Source organism: Anthonomus grandis, chromosome 9, assembly GCF_022605725.1.
Source record: "Anthonomus grandis grandis chromosome 9, icAntGran1.3, whole genome shotgun sequence".
Lineage (NCBI taxonomy): Eukaryota > Metazoa > Arthropoda > Insecta > Coleoptera > Curculionidae > Anthonomus > Anthonomus grandis.
In genome coordinates, this window is record NC_065554.1 from 1,997,412 (window position 1) to 2,012,787 (window position 15,376).

Sequence of the window (15,376 nt, forward strand, 5' to 3'; positions counted from 1 at the left end):
AAGAATGGAGACATCTGAAAAAAATGCATTATTAGAGGAGCACATTTATCATTCTGTATCCTGACTATTAACAGTTTCTGTACATATTTTATACTTATAATATTTTATAATTAATACGTCTTCCACAATTTTTCAGTTTACACTTGTTATCAGTTAACATATAAGAAAAACTATTTAAGTTTTTAGTAGGTAATTTCCAATATAGTCGAAAATATAATTGTCATACAATATGACTTTTTCTGAGTGGCGAAATTTTTTGTGAGAAAAATATGATTACAAAACAATTAAAAAATATTCCAATTTAGTTTTCCAAAGCGGTAGTATTTGAACCGCGAACGAATATACAGATGAAAAAAATAACGTTACGTTTTGAAATCACCGAATTGCGAGAACAAAAAGAAAAAAAATAGTCACCCAAAATGTCGATCCTTGCCCCAGTAGTGCGGCTCCTCTTCGGCGAGGTAATTCTTTGGGCCAAGCGACAGGCGGCAGGCAGTATGGCTCGAGCCGTCATCCAACTCGCCGCGATCGCAACATGTGTCGTCTTATCTCTTTCTGCCGAAGATCGCCAAGCACGATCTGGCGATCTAGACCGCGGGCCCCCCAGTATAAAAGATTTATCCTTCGAAAGAAACGTACAATCGCCTACGATTTTTCCTGTTAACGTTGACAATCAATATAGTTTAGTGAATTGTGGTGAAAGAGCATTGGCTTGGATAAATAATTTAAGATATATACTTCCATTTCACAAGAATGAAGAAACCCGTCAACAAGAACTAAGTGAGGAAAGCAATGCCTTAAGGAGATATTTAGAACTGAGCACAGAGTTCTTTTTGGTACCTTCAACAACCAGCACTACTCCGAAATCTATCGGTCCTTCTATAGTCAACACTAAAACTATCAAAAGCGTTTATAAAGAATCAGAAAAACTCGCTGGAGTATTTCGTAATGAGGTGTGGGTATTGCCCGTATTAGCGCTTTCCGCCATAACAATGTTTTTAATCGGAGGGTTTGAAATTTTTGTGTTATGCAAAGCACGAAGAACTACTCCAAACAGAAGACATTTATTTCTAGGACAAATGTTACTTTTAGGTTTATTTTCTAGTGCTGCATTGGCTTTAGTGTTTACAATATCGCCGTCACAATTTAGCTGTGCTTTAATGCGCTTTGGTACAGGAGTATCATATACAATAATTTTTGCTTCCTTACTAGTTAAGTGTGTCTTTCTAATAAGCCTTAATGGGGGTGTTTACTTACCAGCACCCTATCAGGGACTTTTACTTTTATTTGCGATACTTATCCAAGTGGCCATAGGGGTGCAATGGCTCGTGACTAGCCCTCCTTCAATAGAAAGTATTACTATAGAACAAATAGTTCATCAAAATAGAAATCGATTGCTAGTAACTGCTGCAGATATTTCGAGTACCCAAGTAATTCCTTTATGTAGCACCCCTTATTCTGATATGTTACTGTCATTAATCTATGTATTGTTTTTAATAGTTTTTGTGACAGTACTAGCAGTTAAATCACGAAGGATCAGAGACAATTATCGGGAAGCAACTTATATTGGATTAAGTGTGGGTTGCAGCATTCCTACTTGGCTAATTTGGATTGTTAGTGGACTATTTGTGCCCGAAACACATCGGGACGCATGTATAGCGTTCGGGCTAGTTATTACGTCAGTCATGGTATTTTTAATTATGTTCATGCCTAAGGGAAGGCAACTAGCAGCTATGGGGAAAGAAGGAGTTTACATTGAAGATCGGGAGGAGAGGTTCAGCTCTTTAAGTAGAGCTGGTTCGGGATACTCTCCCTCATTTTTTCATTTTAAACCTGTGAAATATGAATCCAATCAAGGAACTAAACCGCCAACTATAGCTACAGTACGAGCTGGAGGTAAGATATTTTGCGTTATTTTTTATGTTATTTATTTTTTAGCCATTTGATATTATATTTTTATGATTTTCATATATAGACTAGTTGAAATAAATATTATAATAAGTTATAGGAAAACGCTAATGTCATTCATTTATTATATAAAAATGAATTTTATTTTTACAGATAAAAGTTACCGATTTTTGATATACTAGAAAGAATAATTTAATTCAATTGTCACAAATTTTTGCAATAATCTACTAGGACAGGCTATAAGTAAAATATTTAAACCTAGCGATTAATTAAAAATATATGTTATATTTAAAACACACAATCAACAAAACTTTATAAAAATAATAACTTTACACAACGTTTAATTATAATTTTAAGTACAACTCTTAAAGCATTGCAATCTAGCACAAAAATACAGATCCCTTAGTAATAAAAAAAATTGAATTGAAAAATATTTTTTTAATTTATTCAAATTCTTTTCTAAAAAATTTATACATATTATTTATAATAAGTATTCTTAAAATATATATAATTATCGAATCTTGAATATAAATTTGTTGTACCTAGATGCCTAACTTACCGGTATGTCCTTATAAAATTTCAAGATATAAAGATTACAAATATTTTTTTTTGATCCTTAATTTACTTTCTATGTACCTTTTTTATCTAAAACTAATAAATGACATCAAAACAATATTCTTATTGTGATAGAATTCAATTAAAATTCTATGAACTACATCTGCAGATTTTATAATGAATAATTTTGTATTATTTATTATTATTAAATAATGAATTATTTAAGGTGATTTGTTCGATTAATTTTATTTGGTAATAAAACGGGCTACACGTGTTTCGCTCTAGTTAGAGCATCATCAGGCCTAAAATAAAAATATTACTTAAACAAAACTAAAAACTTACACAAAACAATAAAAAACCTATAGAAGCCATCCACACACTTCACAGTACATAAATAAACAATAATTTTAAGGTTATAATTATACAAAGCAAAAAACAAAAAATTAAAAAGTGGAACGCAACAACATAGACTCAACGAGAATTGAACCCGGTACAACAAGGTTAGAAGTATAAGTTTTATATATATATGTTTTTTTTGATGGGATTTTTGGATATTGAATGTAGATATGAATGATATTTTTAATAGTCTTAGATCAGTTTGTAAAAGTTTGGTCCCATATTATAAGATAAGATGCTTCCCGAGAAAGTCATCTGATATCATGTGTCATCAATATATGATATTATCCTTTCACTAATATATTTTATATATCACTTTTATACCTGACTTTTAAACTGGCTTAATTAAAAATTATTTGTTGTAAAAACAGTTCTAGAACCTTATCTGTAAGGTTAAATTTATTTGTAATATGAGATATTGGAAGATAGATACTTATCGATACGAATCATTTCTCAAATTGTAAATCTTAGATAATTTTATTAATAATAATTTTAAGATGACTTAGATAAATTTCACCATCCTCTTGTTAAAACTTCATTTCTTCTTTTTATTGCTTTTTGACTAATTTATTCACTGATTTCAGCCTGAAAGCCTGAAATTAAGAGAAAAAGAAAAAAATTTATAACAACAACAATGCATTAACACGATAATATTTGAAATATTTATTCTATTTTGCAATAACAATTGTTTGAGTAAATACTGTATTTAAAGTATAGTTCAACGGAATTGCAGTTTCAATAAACCTGAACTGATTATCCGACAAAAATTTGGAAGTTAAAAAAAGACCTAACTAATGTATTTTTTTTCGGGAATTATGGCAATTTTGTTCATTAAGCTTATTCATTTGTTAAATTTATAAGATGAGATATTGGAAAATACTTAATAATATATTAATAATTAATAATTAATATTAATAATTTTTTAAGAATTGATGTTTGGAAATTTTTTACTTAAAGATTTAAGAAATATTTAGAACAAGAAATTGACTGATTGTACATAGACCCGATGTACTGATACATAATTCTCTTGATTGTTTTTACCCAAAAAGCATAGATGTACATTAGAGGACCAAGTATGGATTTCTGATGTAACCCGTTTTCCAATAAAAGTTGAGCGAGTTGGGTTTTTCCAATCAAAGTGAGCGATTTTGATAGCAAACATATCGTATCTATGCTCAATATAATATATTTCAAGGTTGCAATCAAATCATTCATAATCAATGCTGTCGAGTTCTTCAACATTGTCAAAGAGAATGAATAAAGTTAGATTTCCCTCTTTGTTAGCAGATATTATTTCATCCGCCACTGATATCAAAGCTCTAAGCTAATATATGTTCATCTTTCAAACTTATTATTTGGAATAATGTTCCTAAGGGTTTTAGAAAAAGTTGGCTAAATGCTGGTGTGGCATAGATTTCCTAAAATCACTGTTTTTTTTTCTTGGGCACTATATAACTAAAGCAATGTGCTAGACTTAGGAAGTGCACCTCGTTGTATAGTTATAAAGTGTCAGTTATAAACAGTGGACAGCATATTAAAATAATCTTAAGCCTCAACTAATCATCTCCACGAGCATTAACTTTAGGAGACTAAATTAATTTATACACTTTTACTCTTCTGTAGGACGGAATTCAAAAGAATTCCAGCAAGATACCAATAATCAGAAAGAGTTATTTATTAAGTTAAAAAAAAGTTGGATAATTTTAAAATTTGGTGACGCTTATATATTTTGTCATATTAAACCAATAAATACCGGGATTTGTAGGTGTGGCCAAAAGTGGAATCAAGAATCAATAGACCCGGAATCCTTACTATATATGATAGAATTATTTCCAAAAACATTCGAGTATAGTAAGTTTTTAACTGTGTATTTTTTCTTAGCTTGCATACTTTTTCAATTATACTTTTTAATTATATGATACAGTAATTCTTATGGATCCCTCCTGGATCCATTAAAATAACTGGTTTAGACTCCACTCTGTCTACCACTCTGTACGACAGCTATGAATATTATAATAATAATCAATGGATGAATTAAAAGAAATTGCAGCAGCATTACAACGGGTCTAATAATAAGATTCTCTAATTATTATCCATTAAGATGGCTGTATTTGTTGGGAACCGTTCAAGAAATCTCAATATCCTGAAATGAGCTTCATTCCTTCATTTCAGAATTTTTTTTTTCAATTGTCCTTTTTCGTACATGTAAAGGGTTCGAATAAAGTGCATATCTTATGCTCTTTAAATACATGAAGTGCCACATTTCTTTTGTCTTTCGTTAGTCACATGCCCTTTTCTTCAAAGGAACTGTCATGCTAATTTTTTCTGTGTATAACTATTTTGTTTATCACTATATACATTACCGCTGACGGCCGTTTGCCCCGCTTCTCCCTAAATGTGCCGCACAACTAAGTATAACTTAGTTTAAAGGTTGATCTCAACTTTAATGGCGTTGCAATTATACTTAATTTTTTTTTAACTTAATATTGGAAACGCCTGGCAACATCTTAAATAATCGACTGATTTGTTGCTAGTGTTTGCTACAAATTTGCGCGCACCAATAAAATTGGTAGAATTAGATGTGACATATGGCATTATCGACATTTCATCATTTGTTTATTATTTGATTTGGTATTTGTTTATCGAAAATTTGTTAAAATTTCTGGATTATTTTACATGTGTAAAAAGGTGTGATAATGAACAATCCTCGAGAAAAGGAGAATATTCGAAAGCGTGCTCCTAATTTCACAATTAGAAAAAAAACACTTTTGCCAAATATAGTTTCAACTTATAAGGGAATTATAGAAAATAAACAAACAAATGCAACCACTTGGAGCGATATGGACAAATTACCAATGCATTCAATGCAGCAAATAAGGAAATAACATATAGTTCAAAGGGAAACCTAAAAAAATATTATGCCAATATTAAAAAGTATGTTAGGAAAGGAGTGGCTGAGGAGAGAAAGGAAATATATAAAACAGGAGGGGAGATAACCAAAAAGAAAGATTTAGATCCAGTTAAGTAATTATTATTAAATTTAATAAATCAAAAAATGAAGATGTACAAGAAATTGTACATTCTAACAGCCAGAATTCAAATAATGATCACAACTACATTATACAGGAAGTCATGTCAAGCAGTGGAGGCGGGTTAACCAACCAACAAAATGAAAAGGTAAGATAAAATGATAATATAATGAATAGAATGAAAATGAATCAATGATATTAATTGTTACTGCCTAAACTTTTAATAATAAACTTATTAGCTTAAGAATTTTCTAATAATGTTTTTGGTGTTGCTCAGAGAAATGAAATAAAAATCGAAATCAAAGTCCTCTCTTTACACTGGTCCATTCCCACTAGGCAGATTATGTTGTATATTTATTATGTTTTTGGCATTTTAGGAGCCAAATAAACCTACACCTGACTTTTCAGGACATGTTAGTCAGCCAAAAACTCCTTCTATCCAACAATCCTGGCCTAAGCGTCGAAGACCAAGTGCACAAATAGAACTCCCATCAAAAGTCCAGAGACAACATCTTGATACGCCTGTATCAAAGCAAAAATGCTATGAGGCTGAATTATTGAACATTGAAGCCATAAGACAATAGGATGAAGAATTGCATCAATTGTAAAAAGAAAAAATTGTTCTTGAAATAGAGATAAAAAAATATGAATTAAAAAACAGCTTACTTAACAAGTGACCTGTAAGTTTTGTTAATATTAAGTTTCATTATATTAATGGTTAAGGTAGATTTTCTAGACTTATATTTTTATTAAGCTATTATTACTACTATTATCTAATAATGTGCTGCCAACACAAAAACACAGTGTTGAAAAAAAAAAGAAAAATATATATGTAGTGGTTTTGAAAAACAACTTTTTAATAAAACCTATTTATTTATTTTACTTGTAAGCCCTAAGCTAAGTTTATGAGACTGTACACAGTATACTTTTTATACTGTACAACACTACAATAATAGATACTGTGATAGGTAGTTTCACTAATTTAAAAGGTTAGAAAATTTTATTTTGAAAAATAGTATAACAACTTTATAACCTTTATTCTTTAATATATCTAAAACAGTTTTCAATCAAGGTTCTCCTATTCTAAAATAATATCTCCCTATATCTGAAATAGTTTTCAATCAAGCAACTTGATTTCTACCATTAGGATCATCTTGGATTATGGGTGGAATTTCTGGAACCTGGTCCTCATCTATTACCGGCAAAAATCTTTCGATATCTTCTGGGTTGGGAGATTATGCCTCATTCTGTTCTTGGCAAGTATTGTAAACTACTGTTGAGGCAATTATTACTGTCAATATTGTATCCCACTTTAAAAGACAACCATATGCTAGCACTGGAAATCTCCGTTTCCAAGCTCCAAAGACCCTTTCAATAGTGTTCGTTATTCGGATGTGAGATTCATTATATAGTTCTTCCTGTCTAGTTGCAGGTTCTTGTGCCGAGGTTAGCAAATAAGATTTTATATATATAAGATTTCATTATAACCCCCATCACCTAAAATAAATGAATATAACTTAACATAAAACCTTTGTAGATCAACTTATCAGAAACAAATAAAAACTAAACTTTTAAGTCATTTTAAGCTTTAGATAAAGCATTAAAAATAAAATATAAATTTAAGTTCTTTGCAATGCAAAAATCATCTCTACTTGTATTAAAGATAGGCATCTTAAATATGTACCCTGTTGACAATTAACTATAGTCATATTATAATAAAAATAGCATCACATAGTTTTACCTAAGAAAATAGAATTTGCTAATTTGTTGTCTTCAAAGTCTTGTTTAATTCTACTATTATTAAAGACTGTGGTGTGATGTGATGATCTCGGCCATCCGGCAATCACATTTAATAATCTGAGATCTGCATCTCCTATAGCTTGAACATGAATTGAAAAAAAACTTTTTTGATTTCAAAATATTTCACCATCAGCTCCTCCTAAAAATTATAATATAAATCTTAATTTATAAAATGAGCTAAGTATAGCTTGTTTTAGACTTAAATACATATCATTATTAAGTGAGTAATCTAGTAATTATTACTAGAAGACTGAATTCGAACATATGTGCAATCAATAGCTCCAATAACTCTGGGAAATTAAATGGCATTCATTGATTTAATGGGAAATTTCAGGGATTTTAATAAACGTAGGGTATAATCTAACTAGAGATCTTCCAATTCGAACTATTATGCGAGACACAGTCGAAACATGTACCTCACCAAAGTCTCCAATACATGAAAAGTTCCAGTTGCCAGATATCTTAAGAAGATGAGTGGTTGATTGATTGGAGCTACTACGCTATTGTTTTTAAAGGAATATGCATAATTGCTATTACTATATAAATATGTGCAATACGAAGTACTAAAATTTAGGGCACATTTTACTTATTTCACAACATGGAGGGGAAAAGAGGATATACCCATCAAAAATGTTAAGTCAATAGTCTTTGCTTTTTTCTATATTTATTTCATGTTTCATTTATTAATTGCAGCAGTATATACTCAAGCCGTAACAATCAATATAAAAATTAATATAAGAAAAGTGGTATTTATGCCGGACTTTACAGTATGTTACTATACTTACGTATCATAAAGGAACTCTATTTGGCCTTCAATTAAATCTAAAATCTGCAAAGCAGTGCCTAAGCATCGCCTTCGAATAAAAAATCATTGTTTAAAAAATTCATTACAATTTGCAAAAAAAAAATATACACAAGTTGTTATTGCTTTGATGTCTTCGCTGCAGAATCTTTTGCAGAAGGTAGTAAGTCGCCAGATGTACAGCAATTTACAAATCAAAATAAAAGAAATTTTGGGGTTAAAAATACTCAGAGTTAAAAATACTCATAAGTGTCAGATAAGCCAAAGAATAACTGCCGCTTAGCATCGAATCATTTTTTAAGTAAAGCTTAACGTTAAAGTTTTACCGGTGCAAACAAAATCTGAAACTTAAGTTAAGGTTAACCTAAGTGTAAGTGGTGCAAACGATTGTGATATAGGTAAAATTATTTTGATGGATTATAGTAACGCATTCGATACTTCAAACCGTACCCTTTTTTAGGAATTCTCACACTCTTAAAGATACCTACATTCTGTTACTCTTTTTTTTAATACTCACCTGTCAGACTTCACCCTACTTAAATAAAAAGGTTTGTTTTAGGACAGACGTTCATAATTTAAATTTAAGATTTATGGGTATGCTTATCCCTCCTAAATATTCATTGGAACTCTTTTTTTTTACTTTACACATATCATCATGGGTATAATAATTGCTGCAATAATTTTAGCCCAAAAGGAATATCCCATTCCTAATAATACCTTCCCGAATGTTATACCAGGATTATTGGATTAAAAAAAATATTATTAGTGTTTTCAGAGAAGAATTCCTAAGTCAATCCATACATTTTACACTTAAGTATAAGAATGCTAACTAATTCCATTCATCTCTCTTTTACAAGTTCCATATCCACAATCGAGTATTCAAAAAAAAGATGTTTATTGTCGAATATTTAAGAGAACAAGTGTTGAAAGTGATATATTCTTCTTCCCACTACGGTATTTTCTATCTGACTTTGATCGCTAAAACGATTTTTTTATGCAGAAACATATGCATACCTAAGTTTTTAAAATAACACCTTTTATTGAGAATTTCGTTACCAAATTTTATAATCTTCAGAATTTTATCAGGTGACATACTTTTAATAGTATTATGCTCATCACTATATAAATTAAAAAAAAAAAAACCTCTCCATGTATGTACTTATATGAAGATATAAAGTATGTATAATATCTATAATATTTTTAACATAGCTACAACATTATAAAAATATAAACTTACTTTTGAATTTGCCCCGGATTATAAAAAGGTTTAGATTGAATTATATTTATAACATTACCTAAATGAGTTTTAAATATTCAGATCAGTTTTTAAAAATAATATCTCAACTTGAAGATCCACGACCACGATTTTTGTTTGCTTTTTGAATCAAGAAGTCTATGCCTGCATGAAATTTGATGCTGCTATCTTCCTTTTTTTCGAAAAAAAAGCAGAATTGTGTTTTTGGCTTTCAGAAAAAGTGCAAAAAATGCATTCGTAAAAATAACTCTCGCTAAATGTACACAATTGGAAGAAAAAATTGCTTATTTAATTCCCAATTCTTTGAAAATTATTAACATAAAAAAATACAATTATTCTAACAAACAGAAATCTTTGGAATAAAATAATAAATTAAAACTAATGAAATTGCAATAAAAATATTGTAAATAATTAAAACACAAATCACAGCACAAATATTTTAACAAAAAACTTTGAAATGAGAAATAATAACTTAAAACAAATTCAAAACTTATTTTGTGGAGTAAATTCAACTGAGAAGAGCTTCTCTAATCTTCCTCGCTCTTAGTTTCTGAATCTTCGTCTATATCTGGCTCCGGTAAGTTATCTCTGACGTTACCGGTAGTCTTTAAGGATTTATAAAAATTATGATAAGCTCTAGAAGTCTTCACACATTTTTAACCAATCTTTTTTCTTAGCTTCACTAATAGGTAGTTCAGCAGCGTAAGCTTAGTCTATTCGAGGCACTACGGGACGACCACAGTTTTTAGTTTTACGGCAGTCTGCTTCAATGAAATCTCCTGAAAAATCAGTTTTACAGTAGAGTTTAAATGACTGCTTTTTATATAGCGGAGAAAACAAAATCTCCTCCGGGGAATTTTAAAATTAAGAGAAAGGCTTGAAACGGCTTTGAAATCAAAAAAATCATCAAACAACATATTTTTTACATTAAAAGCCTCTGGTGACACACGAGCATCTCTTATTAACTGTGCCCAACTATCTGGTGTATACACTGGTACATACCTTTTTTCAACTTTGGAATGAATGGAGTCACACTTCATTTCGTTGTGGCCAGTTTTAAAAACACGGTGATCTATTACCTGCAGGAACTTATGATTTCTAAGAAGATGCATACACATAGAAGCAAAAATAGAATTCTTTTGTGGTCCACCATATCCATCTGACATACAAATGGTGGTGATTTTAGTGTGTGACATGATAAAATCATAAACACAAGAGATTATTTCATTTGCCCCTCGTTTACCCTGCGTTTCATCCCCGAGATAGCAATTGACTTTTTGATTAGCCAAATTATACATTGTAAGATTGTACACTGCTAGCTTTCGAAAATAGTATTTGTGACCAACGGGTCTCTTGGGTCTGCACAGAACAGACTAGAGGTCCAAATTAAAAGCTAAAACTTGAGCATCTCCTCTTGCAATGAGTTTGTCCTGGTCACGAACTTGTTTTACGCCAGTTTTTCGATCTAGATGTCTTTTAAACTTATCTTCCTGTAGGCATTTATCTTCTTCGGTTAAAGAATTTTGTGCCAAACATCTTCTACATTAGTCCTTCTTTGGTTTGAAAAAATCCAAATTGTATTCTTGAAATAGTTGTCGATATTTTATAAAACTAACCGGCTTAAAATTCTTTGTAATGCAAGATTCCTTATACATTCTATGCATTATCGAAAAATTAAAATAAGGCTAGGTACTTTTTGGTACTTGAAGCGCGGCAAAAATGCGACTCTACTGATGGGAATGTAAGAATGTATTCTCTTATGAACGCTTCACCATTGTCGGATAATTTATTAGGTGGTGCGCGTTTCCCACACCCATCTTTTTCCAGAAAACCATAAAATTGAAACCATACGCAGTAATGCATCCGTTACATTTAAAATTGCCATAAAAAACTCCCTGCAAACAGCGTCTTTTGTATCATCAACGGTAAAAAAATATTTGCACGTAAAGGTTTTCGTGAATTCTGAATATTTCGAGTTGTGTGTTTTTTTAGATTTTGTTCTATGTGAGCACTTAATGTCGCTGCTCATCGATGCATTTTAAGCTACGAAAATCCGTACATATTTTTGTGCGATTTTATTCAAGCTAAATACATTTGTGTTTTGGCTTTCCAAGGCACGAACTTGGTAAAAGAGGACGAGCAGACTTCGCAACGCCTCTATGTCCAATGTATTATCCTTTACTCTTTTGGCCTTTATAATGTTTTTCTGCCATTCCATTTCATTCCTTTGCCATCTCTTTACAGGAACATTCTCTCCTGAAACAGTCTCTTGTATATTCTGAGATCCTTGATTAGGAATATGATCAGAAGAATCAGATAAGTCGCTTTCTGATCCACTTGTTGATAGTTCATAATTATCTGAGGAAGAAGAAAAACGATCCGAATCATCTGAAGCATATTTACCGAGTATTTCCGGATAAGTTGCACGCTGCATAGTTGAGGTAGATCGCTGCGGTTCGTTATCAACAAAACCTGGTGGCAACTCTGCAATATTAGCGTGCATAGTTGAAGTTGGTTATCAGCTAAACTTGGTGCCAACTCGGTAATAGTCGAGTGCATAGTTGGGGTAGATGGCTGCGATTTGCACAAACACTCTGTGACAACTCTATCAGATTGGAATGACCATTACTTGTAGCACCTAATTTTTTAGAACACATAATTAAGTGGGAAACTAAAACCTGTACAACTAGAAATGGATAAGTTTATTTTTTTCTAAAGGGTGTTGGGTAGAGAATGTACCACACGTTAAGGGTGAATAGGTAATACCTCTGACCAACACTCTGTATAACAAAATTTAGTAACTACCACCGTCTAAACTGTAAAGTGAAATTATGCATATTCCTTTAAAAAACATTGCACATTTGCACATAAAAGCTCACATTCACATACGCTCACAAACAAATAGTATTATTATACCTTATTAGTAATATTATTATATTTAATAATATGTATTGTATATTTTCGCTTACCTTTCGAATTTAATTTCCTACTCAGCTCCAATATTTTTTTAGGGCGAGAAGTCATCCTATTACATAAACAATTTCACCAATGTGCGATAAATCTTAACTCTCGAACACACGAATGTGACTAATGTGGTACATTAGTTCTTTAGGTATTAATGCGACTGGTGAATTCGTACATTCTCGAAATAGACATTGGCCATGGAAGGGGGTTAGATGCGCCTGGCATATTCGTGACTTTGGCATTGATAACTTTAAAGGTTAACACATCTGTTAATGGAAAAATGGCAAAAATGTACATTAGTGCCTTTAGCATTGCACCGACGACATATTTAATTTGTTATGTTTAAAAATATAGCTATTAGAAACTATAACTGAATAACGATATTAACTCCTACCTACGTTAAAAATCAATTTTCGACAGATTTTTAAGCAAGCAGTTAAAATACCCTGCGTACTCTTATGTTATTTAATATAGGACAAATATTTTTACTTAAAAAATGGTTGGTGACTCACTTGAAATCATTATAAAAAATTCAGATTGCCACTAGACCAAAAAAAATTATACTTAATATTTTTTAATGACATGTAAGACATATTTTTTAATATATGTAAGAGAAAAAAAGATCGGTAAAATTATATCATGGCACTACTCCTTCTTGTAATACAACTTTCCTAATATTTAGGGGTTTGATATTTGCTTTAATGAAAGCCAGAAGTAAAATATGGCGTGCAGAAAAAATCTGTCTTAAAATAAAAAATGCACCATCTAGCTTTTTTTTCAAATATTTCTGTAGACTGTAGTATTTATTTATTGTAATCTTGATGTATGATTAGGTAAATATAAAACAATACCTACAATAAAGATATAATTCTATTGAAAAGTAAAAATTATTTAATACCTACTTATTTTGATTGCAAACGAGCACGTCTTCTGCGCTTTCGTCTTCTGGAGGCATACTTTATCTTGCTTCTACTGCCAATTTGCAAATATCTGCACAAAATAATATTTAAATAATTAACGAAACAACAAAAAAAGACCAAAAAACGATAAAAAAATTATAAGAGATAAATCAATTGACGCACAATAGTCACATAAGTTGTCGCACTGGCCGATTTATGCATAATCAACCAGACAAAAGGGCGGAATTTTGAAAAGCCAAATTTAATATAATATAATTTAATATGATACCAAAATTAATATAGAATTAAATAAATAGACCAGTTAAGAAGACCGTCTCACGATCGAGTGTACCTTACGTCGACCGACAAAATTCTACTCATATCATACAATAGTAATACATCGCGGATAAATGGTCCGCTCCGCCACTTACTTTACGGAGAAGGATCGCTGGTTGTGAAAGCGAGATAAATATAAATGCTTTCAGTTTTTAAGCGAAAATCTCATTTTTCATTTAATTAACAAATGGTTTTTTTTTTAAGTGTTTAAATAAAATGTTGTTATAATTACCTATAGAATATTGAAGTCCATATTTTTTGTCTAACAAATAGGAAGAATTTTTTTCCAAAATTTTTAAGATCTTTAAAAAATATTGACTTTCCAATATTCTTTAGATATTTTAAAACAACTTTTATTAATGACACATATAATTTTTTCCAATAATAAACCTTCCAAATAGAAGTGCGTTTTGCGGGTGTCCAGAGGCCTTTAAAAGGCTAATTAGATGGTTTTATAATTATAATTTTAACTGTTCACTAGATGTCGTGCAATGTACCATTCAAGTATTGTTTGTTATTGTTTAGAATTTGTGTATGTGTTAAGTAACTCAGTAAGTATTTTACAATTTTATAATTTTATTTGTATCACCTGTCAAGAAACAAAAATTTTCGTATGTTTTTGAACTGTTTGTAATATATTTTAGAGTCCGATGATAGCAAGAACACTTGCCGAAATCCATCACTCCTGAAATTAGAGGATTAGCATTTTATTTGTGGAGAAAAGACTTTCCCCACTAACTTTTCAATATTAGATGGTTTTGCTGATACTACAAAATATTTATTAATGAAATCAAAGTTGCCAAAGTATCTGATAAGTAGTTTGGCTATTTTAAGCAAATATCAGTATTTATTTCACCAAAAATATCTTTATTAAATGAGTGTTTTATTATTATAAATTCAAAATATGTTTTATTTTAAATTTATTTTTATCGCATTTAGTACGACTACCATAATTAATATCGCATTTCAATTTGGAAGGTTTATTATTGGAAAAAATTATATGTGTCATTAATAAAAGTTGTTTTAAAATATCTAAAGAATATTGGAAAGTCAATATTTTTTAAAAAACCTAAAAATTTTGGAAAAAATCCGATATTTCGCTTACCTTTTAAATTTATTTGTTAGACAAAAAAATATGGACTTCAATATTCTATAGGTAATTATAAAAACATTTCCATCATACCGACAACCCCAATGTCCATTTCAACTTGCGATATCCTATTTACGACACTATGTTTTCCCAATAATATTTTCACGTGCGATTGACCGGATTTGATAAAAAATATATTTTACTCTTCTACAGCAGTAAAAGTTTGACGCTATTAAATTTGAAAATAGACATAATAATGAATGAAAACCGTTTTAGTTAATATGAATAAATTCTTTTCATTTTTATAAAATGCCTGAAATTTTGAAAACTCGTTTTCAATAT

At 30.4% G+C, this 15,376-nt stretch overlaps 1 protein-coding gene across 2 annotated transcripts in view; it reads left to right on the forward strand.

Annotated features, from left to right (window-relative positions):
• Positions 1-400: 400 nt before the first annotated feature.
• The window catches only part of LOC126740311 (uncharacterized), a 124,074-nt gene continuing 109,098 nt past the window's right edge, over positions 401-15,376 (forward strand). For both annotated transcript variants that reach the window (XM_050446276.1, XM_050446275.1), the window contains exon 1: positions 401-1,896. In XM_050446276.1, coding sequence (XP_050302233.1) covers positions 420-1,896 — 1,477 coding nt within the window. In that variant the 5' untranslated portion in view covers positions 401-419. The remainder of the gene's footprint in view (positions 1,897-15,376) is intronic.